Source organism: Nematolebias whitei, chromosome 19 (assembly GCF_014905685.2).
Source record: "Nematolebias whitei isolate Nwh7 chromosome 19, NemWhi1, whole genome shotgun sequence".
NCBI lineage: Eukaryota > Metazoa > Chordata > Actinopteri > Cyprinodontiformes > Rivulidae > Nematolebias > Nematolebias whitei.
In genome coordinates this window covers 20,285,782-20,296,057 of record NC_056516.1, presented here as the reverse complement: position 1 = coordinate 20,296,057, position 10,276 = coordinate 20,285,782, and the positions used below count along the sequence as shown (strand labels likewise).

The window sequence follows — 10,276 nt, the reverse complement described above, 5'->3', positions numbered from 1 at the left end:
TAAAGTGAGGTGGTTCAAAGAGCTATCTACATCAGGTAATATATTGATTGTTCATAACCTATCCACAGAACCCCATTTCAGAGGCTCTAAACCATGCCATTGTTGGACAGGGAGTGCTATTACTCCTTATTCTCCAAGTTAGTTGCTATAGCAGCACAGCTTTTAATGAATGTCTCCAGCAAAAATGTTAACATAGAAGTGGGGATTTAAAAATATATATATATATATTTTAGCCTAAAACCTGGATTACTGTACAGTAATGAATGGTTTAAGATGGAGCAAGCAGTGTTAGGTAGGTTAGTTGGGCGCAAAACTTACATGGGTGTCCTCTTTCTGCAAGGATAGGGAGGGGAAAGTGACTGTTAATATGTGAAAGCACGACACACGCATTGACTGTGGCACATCTGTAACACAGCCAAGCATCCACACACGACTATTGTCGACTAACAAGTGAAACAGGTTTGAACACAGTGAGTGTTATTATCATGCACAATTAAGCACAGTCTCATCCGAACATATGCTCACTGAACACTTATTGGGCAGAATCAGTGTGATTGATAAGGCATGGTAATTTGAACACAACCATGTGGAGATGAAGCACATCAGCGCCTGTCATCTCATCAGCAAGCTAAGGGGTGCAGCAGAATGCGGTGCTAAACCCGTCGTCAGTAAAAGTGGATACAAGAAAAGAAAGACAAAAGGGAAAGAGCAACTTGGAGAGCAGTGGGATCAGATGACTCACCTGTTTGACACGCCAAGTCCACATCCTTCTCAAAATCCGTCTAAGAATAAGCAAGGCATAGTAGAATGAGAGGAGAGAAACTATGAGTGAGTGGATTAGCAGGAGTTGAAACCTGACTGACTGGATATAAAACGCTCTAATGTTATGACATAATTTACTTTAGAAAGGAAAAAGTCTGTTATGTCAATGCCTTACAACTCAATACATTACAGTGGAGATGGGTTGCCTTAAGATGTTACGTTTTCTTCAGGACAAGCTTGCTTAAAGCCTTTTAACGATTAGAAAATTGATTAAAACAATGAATTTAGAGCTTTCATAATGAAATAAGACTTCCAAGCTCATACTTTGCACCATAGCAGCAGATCCACATATGGACAAGAGAGATGAGCAGGTCTGTGACATTCCCTTAAGATATGGGATCTCCTCATCAGCCATTGTTAAGATGACAACAGAAGTTTGCAGAGAATCAAAATTATTATTTGCTATGTTGGTTGAGGAAAGCTTCATCATATCCCAGCTTGACTAAAACATTTGATTTGAATACAAATGCTTTATGTGTTTTACTCACACTGCAACGCATGATTCAAAGACGCAATACATGCTGTTTAAAATCCACATTGATGAGGTATAAATAGGCATAGCTACTTGTTGGGGGGGTGTCAAAATGCAAAAAGTTTAGGAATCATTCACTCAAGGCTGTGTGAACAGGTGCTGTTTCTAAAATGGCAACCACTCACATTTATTTGTTTTAAACTTTAGAGAAAGTGACGCTCATTGCTATTCGGTTATGGACGTCCCTTCTCTCACTGCAGAGCTTGTACTCCCTGGAATTCACTCACAAACGCCTTTGTTTGGATAATAAACTACATACTTTACACAGTTTGGGAAAGGAGCAAAGGCAAAAGATAAGAAGAAACGGATAATTGAAAAAAAAACTGAGAGAATGAAGAAAATAAATTTATGTATGAAGATTCTCACAGGAACAGAAAAGCTCTTTGTTTGCTAATCGCCAATAATTCCATGAATTCATGAATCTTTACTTAACAGGTGAAGGCAGAAAGGAAATAACTTTCTATTTTATTCAAAAAAAAGCACACAAACATTGAGTCATTAACTATGTCCTACACATAAAGGAAATACTACGTATAAGACTGCATAGTTGGCCAACAGTAAGCTCAAAGTGCAGCATGCAACATTCCAGATAGAGGCTGAATTAAAACATTTAGGTTCACCTAGAAACAAAACACGAACTAAATCACAGCTATTAAAGGTGCAATCTGTACCATATGGACAGCAGATTAAAATCATTGTATTGGTCAAATGAAGTTTGAAACTTAAGGTGTTTTTTCACCTGACACTTTACTCAAAACATCAATATATCAAACACCAGCAACTGGTTAGCTTAGTTTAGCTACAGTACTGTAAGATGGTAACTCAGCATATGTTAGGCCAAGTTTATCAACATTTTGTAAGACTTTAACATTTAAAGTATTTGGCAAAACAAAATCTAAAAATGTATTTTTTTTTTCCAATATAGAATGGGAAATTTACAAACCTTATTAAATTTCCTATCTCATGCAGTGCATTTGATATTGTTTACATATTAGTACTGCAATATTGCGAATTAGAGTCTAGTATTAATTTTCTGACAAGATACATAATATTTTGAAAACTCATTCAAAAATATAATTTAGTTATTTGTTTTGGATATCCATTTAAATGACAATGTGTCATCAGTTTGATATTCAAATGTACATTAACACATTTTAACCAACATGGGGAGTATGTGTTTTGTTATTGTTATTTTGTTATTTGTTTTAGTTATTTGTATGTTATTTGTAATATTATCTTATATTTGAGCACTTGATTTCAAAAGCATACTCTGCAGCAAAACATCTCTAACGTAAATTAGCACAATATGTGGCCCCAGTAAAGATATATAAACTGTGATTAAAACAAAAAATCAAATTGAATTTTTTAAATTTTATTTTACAGTTTTGATTAGAATGTGTTAAAACACAAACTATTGCTCACTTAACACCCGGGGAAACAAAGGCTAAATTGTCCATCTTACAAAAAACAACAACTTTTTTTTAAGGTTCATTGAAATTTCCTGCAGAACATTATTGTACAGATTGCACCATCTAAAGCATGTATCCACCTTATTCCTGGGGGCTCTACTGTATTAATGATTATGGGTACAGCTTCCTGTCAGACAGAGAAGTAGCAGTATCCATTGGTTAACTATGCTAGCGGAGCACGGACCATGATTTATTTCAAAGTTATTTGCATTCAGTTTAGCAGATAAAACACTGTTTATGTTGTATTTACATTTATTTAACAACCATAAAGTTTATTAAAATAGCCTTGCAGAGTTCAGGCACATGTTGTGTTTGCAGCTGCACTAACAACCAGACCAAACCAACAGTGTTTTGAACAATCGCCCAAAATAATATAAGTGTTCCTGTGAAAAGAGGTACAGTTTCCATCACCTACCTACAGATGAGGAATTAAAAAGAATGTGGCTGAAAATTGTGAACTAAAAGAGACCACCCAAAGCACTGTATGTGAGCTCATTTCACTTTGTTGACAAATGGCGGACGGAGGAAAACCTGCATCTTACTTTGTGGTTGGACGACAATAAACCACTGGAGAGGAGATGCCAGATCCTCAGAAGGATTGAAAATAGTGTGACAAAAAATATCAGGGATGATTTCAAGTGTATGGAGGGCACAGCATTATAGTATTTGTTTGTCTTTGGTATTTCGATTTTCTCTGCGGTTAACCCAAGCTCAGTGATGGAGGACTTTAAGGCTTTGGCTGCACTCTATGTCTGCTTTAACATAAATAAGACTGTGTCCCACCTTTTTTTTTTTTTTTAACAAAACACAACTGACCTTATTACTGTGTAGATACTAATACACCTCAGAGCTTTTCAGATTGTTCATCGCTTTGCCGACGGAAGCAACCAAGTCAGTGAAATAGCTAAATATGCTAGTAGACGTAATTTGCAGTTACTTTTTCAGGTCGTCCTTCCATCCCTCATACGCAGCAGGCAGCAGTGTGATTACATTGTCCTGTTCGAGCTCGTACAGGTGGTGTCCCTACATTTAAATTTTATCCACAATGCCTGAAGAAACTGCATTAGCTCGTACTGTTCACACATAAACAAATGCCAGTTCTGGTCCGTGCTGAAAGTTAATTCACACAAGGCAGCATGGGGGATAGGGAATAAGGTGGATAGATCTAACTATTCCTAATTGCTAATATCTTTGCTTTTTTCCCTACAGTTGACATACTGATCGGCTGCTGACTTGGTTCTGAGCGTGATTGTGGGTATTGTTCAGTATGGGGGTATGCTCATGTGCTTCGCTGGAGTTTAGCACGTAGTTGCAGTTGCTGTGAGGTAGACTGTGGCAACTGGCTTGCTGACATGTCTGTTGGCACGCTGGTGGCGATGGCAGTGGGTGACAACCCGACAGGCACAGGGGTGTGCTGTGACGAGAGCCATGCTGATGTCCACAGATGCCCATACCCGCACACTTCTGATGATGGAAAAATATACACATTCTAAAAGACACAATGTAAGAGATATCCGCCCTGTTTAGCAGCATGTTAATCAGAGATCAGTTAACCAAATGATTTTTAAATGCTGGCTTTTGTTCAGTTTTAACAAGGAGCTTCGGCAACAGTTTTACATCTTTATGAGCTCTTTAAATGTCAAGGGTTTAACTCGCTAATAAGATTTTCTTTGTGTATAGCAGGGGCAGCTAAGTGAATTTTGTTCACTGTAATTTTGTTGCTAATGTAACTGATGGTGGCTTCATTAAATTATCACATGCAATGTCATCAAGGGTATTGTGTTTCACACAATAGCTACTCTATGTGTGTGTGGGAAGCCTGAAAAAGGCATATTTAAAGCTGTAGCTACACTTATTTATTTATTTATTTTAAAGTGTTAATAAAAGTTCTTCCCATAAACTGCAGTGAATGAATACTTCAATGTTAAATATGGTTAAGCTAGAAAAAAAAAGTAAAAAAAAAAAATAATAATTTGTAAAAATGGCTCCACTAAACAAAATGATGGCTTCAAACCTTAATCTTCATAATCTCGGAAAAGCTTTTAGAAACACATTACCATGGACAGGTCTGATGGACAAGAATAAACCCAAAAAAACACAAATAATAGTGGTTGCTTGTGGTTGTGGTCTGACCATACTGACATTGGTGAGAAATTAAATCTCAGTGATTTAACACATTATTAAGGACATTTTAAACACACACACACACCTACCCACAGACAGACACACACAACAATAACAACTGTAAGGTAGAGCAACACACTTTTGATAAAGACAACAGAGTTATCTACAGAGTGGATATACATGAACATGATTAAATAGATGATTATTTTAGTGTCTTTACTAAGAAAAAAAAATGTTAAAAAGCATTGAGATTTAGGTTGCAACAATGGTCAAATGGTAAGCATTTTTATAGGCATAACTTATTACTCAAATATAGATTACGCAAAGTGTCAGGTTGGAATGTGAAGAATTTAGAGTGGATTCTTAAACAGGAGGAAAATGGAAACTAATATGTAAAATATAATGAAAGAAAGTGCAAAATACACAAATGAAGATAAACTCACACTGAGGTAAACATGGTTAAGGAGAGGCGGAGGGGGAAGGCATGACTTTAATCCCCTTCATAATAGCAATAATGCATCTTTCCATTGTATTTACAGGAACTGTTAGTCAGAGGCAAATGAGTTGGAATGTGGGATGAGATGGAATGCTATTCACCATGATCTGCACCTGTCCATTCTTGCAGGAGTCAGGGGAGTTTTCGCTGTCATCTTTACATCCCCCCATTCGACAACGAACTGCATCTTGCACCTGGGGGTAAGGGGATGGAGGGGGTAAAAGATGCCAAAGAGAAAGGATCATGACAGAGGAAAAGAGGGAGGGGAAGGAATGATGAGGGAGAGGAGGAGATAATGCAACGGGAATAGGTTAGTGCAGGCACTTTGGCTTGAGCTGGTTTAATGAGTATTGGAACACAGGGAACTTTTTCTACATTTTACATATTTTGAATTGATTTAAGGTAAATGATAAATGAAGCAAATTGGGCAAAGTCAGAAAAAAATCCATATTTTCCAAAAAACGATTAGTTTGCTATTATTTAAACATCCATCCATCCATTATTGTCAGCTTGTTCCGAAGTCAGAATGCAGGGGAAGCAACTTGAGCAGGGAGGCCCAGACATATCTTTCGACAGCCATCTCTTCCAGCTGTTCTGGGAGGACCCCGAGGTGTTCCGAGGCCAACCGAGAGACTATATTTCTCAGTTGACCTGGGTCTTCCCTGGGTACTCCCTGGAGTCTCCTCCTAGTCGGACATACCCAAAGCACCTCCCTATGGGGGCACCCAGGGATCATCCTTACCAGATACCTGAACCACCTCAAATGGCTCCTCTCGATGTGGAGGAGCAGCGGTTCTACTCTGTCTCCCCTGGATAACTGAACTTATCACCATATCTCTAAGGGAGAGTCCAACTACCCTGCGGAGGAAACTCATTTCAACTGGCTGTATCCACAATCTAATTCTTTCGGTCACTACCCAGAGCTCATGAGAGTGTAGGAACGTAGACTGACTGGTAAACAGAGAGCTTTGTCTTACAGCTCAGCTCCATCCTCCCTCTTTAGTTAAACATGCATCTGTACAATGTATCAATGCATTCATATCTTTCCATTTATATAGGAACAGGTTGTGGGAGTAATAGCTGAAGCAAATATTTACAGACCCCACTAAACTCATCTGGAGGGACTCAAATATGCTCTCCGCGAACAGTCCTGGGTCTTCCACAAAGTCTCCTTGCAGTAATACATGTAGATAGACTGCTTGTCACTGTTGGGGTTTCTTGCGGCAAACTGGTTTTGAGAAACTGATTGTGATACAACATATTTTGCAATGACTACAGCAAGAAGCCATGATACCATTTACCCAGGGGTCAGGCCAAAAAAGTAAGACTTCTTTGACAGCTCCTTGTAGCCTGGCTTTTACACATAGTATCTGACTATAAAAAATAAAAAAAAGATGGGGGCACAAAATAAGAGCAGTTGCATTTCAGTAATCTGGTTGCAGGATTGCTTTTTGGCCTGGGGTAAATTTGCATGCTCTCCCTGTGTTTGTGTGGGTTTTCTCCAGGTATTCAGGTTTCCTCACACAGACCAAAAACATGGATGTTAGGTTAATTATTCACTCTAAATTCACCCAAGTTATGGGTGGGAATGGGAATAGTTGTTTTTCTCTATGTGGCCCTGTTGATGAATGTGCAGCCTGTCTAGGGTGTGCCCTACATCTTGCACAATGACTGCTGGAGATATGACAACAGTTTCCATATCAAGGGAAACTTGTAGAAAAAATAAAAAAGTTGGACATATCGATGGGACCATCCTTTTGTGAGCCAACCACACTACTGAAGGCACCATAGTGGACTGATGCATTGTGGATTCAGTGATATTATGCAATCTGGGAAGTGCTGTCGCAGAATGCTAAAACTGGTTTTAGGACAGCACAATCAATTTACTCTACGTGTAGTATCAATATGCACCATATCACTATAAGTGTAGCACAAGCCCATTTAGACTATTACTGCCTTTTATGCCCACACCTAGTTTAGATGATAGTGGGTGAGATGTTTAAAAACAGAAAGTGTTGTGAACATGATAAAAATGAGATGTGAGACTTTTTGTGGATTTGTGCTATAATTGTCAAAGTATTCAAGAATATGATCTCAAATGATTGTCTGTCCAATATTGTGCAGCCCTGGTTAAATAGACATTGGAGTGCTGAAGGAAGTACAGACCACAACTTCAGTGTGGCTCATCTGCGCCGTGTAATATCAATGGCTGTAATTCAGATCAAAAGGACAACACACATTTGTTATCCCCCCAGGACTTTCTAGTGTTGTACTATTTTTTTCATCCTCCCACATACTAGAGTAAAATCACAACAACCTACACCCAAAGCTTAAATCAAACAGATCCCTGAAAATAACCCCAAGCTCATTTCCTACCATCAGGCTCTTTCTTATAGCTGTCCCCACTATATTTTCTGAGGTGCAGCATTGTTTCCCAGCATTGCTCTTGCCAATTCCCAGATTTTCAAGAGTGTGATCAAGAAAAACTTGCATAAGAAGTGACACAAGCGGTTCACTCTCATAAAGCTATCTTATTTTTTAAGCATTTTTTTGTTTGTGCATGTGTAGCACTATTATGAATTTCATGGATTGGCTCCCTGATTATTACTGCATGCCTGAATATATTTGATGTATTGTTTCCTTTTGTCTGTTCCCTCAGTTTATATCTCATTCATGGTGACATTTGTTGCCTGTTCTATGCTAGATGAAAGTAGGTGTATGCATATCACCATTAAATACAACTAAGTCTAGTTTCAAAATAGATATTTTCTATCTACCTCTAACTCCTCTGTCCTACCCATCCCTTTCACTGCTATGCCCTGATTGAGATCTGTCACCTTTTGTCTCCAATCCATGCTTGTATTTTCTTTTCTCCACCTCTTTTACTGTATTCACTGAAACTAAGTGACTCCAATACAATTTACACAAACATTCCTTCAAATCGTGTTTAGATTTCTTTTAGGGCTTTCTATTGAACCTAAAGCCTCTATTTTGATCGTCATCCTTCTTTTTCCTCAGTAGATCTCGACAGATCATATGTGTCTTCATGGTCCTTACTTTTTTTTTAATTTTTTTTTTTTTACATTTCATCCAAACACCAGTGCAACAATACAGCACACTGATTACAGCATGGCCATCACAAGTTACTCTTAAAATGATAACATCATGCTGTCTTCTCCAGCAGTTAAGATTTCTTTAAAAATTATAATACAATTAAGACATAATTCGGTTTTAGAAGAGGCATTTATCATCTCTTTAACAGCATAATTTTACCCAAAAATTACTTATATACAATATACCGTCTCCTTATAAAAATACACATACTGTAATGTATGCTTGAGAAAAGTAAAGGAATGGAAATATTTAAAGTGTAGGAAATATAGTCAGAACAAAAATCAACCCGTGGGATCTCCTATTGTTAATTCCACTGATGGTAAAAGATCTAAGAGCATCTGAACATGGCATAAATCAACTAAAAGAAAATAAAACATTAGAGTGCCCATCCCAGAAGTCTGGAGAATAATATCATACATGTAAGATAATAACATCTTACATGTAAAAAAATGCTGTTGTGGAGCTGTGCATGGTGCTAAACTTGCACCACAATCACTACACTTTTTGGTCCATAACAGTTTGCTTTTTGTACCATCGCAACTTGTAGTGTCTTCAGCCAAGCTTCTTTTCTCAAGCTTTGAGCAGAAATGCCTTTTAATTATCCTTTGTTCCCCTTCTCTTTCCCCATCTCTGATGCAGCACTCTCCTTGTTTTATTTATTTATTTATTATTTTTTTTAATGCAGCTATGAAGGATTTATTCTTCGTCTCTTGCAGGGGATTTTCATACATTTACAATAAATAAGTCCTGGATTTACTGTACTCTGATCCCTACCACCGTTGTGGTACTGATTTATTGTAGCTAAGCAGTCGGAAGGTTTTAAAATTCACTTACAGTGTGCAGTGCATTCAATGACCTAATGCTCTCTTAGAAAGAAGCAAACCTTTGTGTAATGTAGTGCATCAGCAACAAATGACATATATACAGTTATTGAAAAGTGATGGCATTGTAAATTTATTAATTATGTTTTGGCGTGTGTGCATGTATTATGTGTGCTGATGTCTGTCTCAAATACATGAAGACATGTATGTGCATATTAAGATGAAAAAGCAAGGTCCTCAGGGGGCACAGAAAAGCCTGTGGCAAACAGGCACCAGGGGCTATTAGTTAGAGATTTATCGTCTTATTCCATACAGCATCTTGGTAAGCTCCTTAAACCCAACTTGGATCAGTCGGACAATAGCGCACTATCATGCTGCATTATGAGAAGGAAGCACCGCAACACAGGACATAAAACCATTCTAATCCCTCCCATGCCTGATCCGCTTGAGTTCAGTCATGGCCTCAGACTGACCTGGAAATTAAGTTGAATAAATCCCACCTAGTGATGGGAACAAGACTAGCAAATGTAACCATGTGACGCAGTGGTAAAATGAATTCAAAACAAGCAGATTCAGTGAATAGTATATTAGTGAAGAAAAGTAAAGTGGACCCACCTCTCGGCGCATGGCACAGTGTACAGTGATGATGACAAAACCTTGAACAGAGTTGAATACGGCGAAGAGAACCTGAAGCACAGGAATGATATATGCCAGTAAGTACTTGGATACCGGATAATTACCGCAATAATATGTATCTAACAATACCACAAGGTAAGAGTTGATATACACCCAGGGCATGTTACAAGTCCATCATGGGGTCACATAGAAAAAGGAACGATGCACAAACATACTCACACCAGACAAATTTATAATTGTCTCATAATATAATAGGTGTGGT

The 10,276-nt window shown here is 38.0% G+C and overlaps 1 protein-coding gene across 1 annotated transcript in view; it reads right to left on the bottom strand.

Annotated features, from left to right (window-relative positions):
* The window catches only part of LOC119426098 (adhesion G protein-coupled receptor B2), a gene marked incomplete at its 5' end in the record, with an annotated part of 23,024 nt that extends 12,959 nt beyond the window's left edge, over positions 1 to 10,065 (bottom strand). Inside the window, 5 exon segments of the mRNA XM_037693657.1 lie at positions 319 to 333; positions 743 to 782; positions 4,042 to 4,287; positions 5,545 to 5,637; positions 9,994 to 10,065. Coding sequence (XP_037549585.1) covers positions 319 to 333; positions 743 to 782; positions 4,042 to 4,287; positions 5,545 to 5,637; positions 9,994 to 10,065 — 466 coding nt within the window.
* Positions 10,066 to 10,276: the final 211 nt, after the last annotated feature.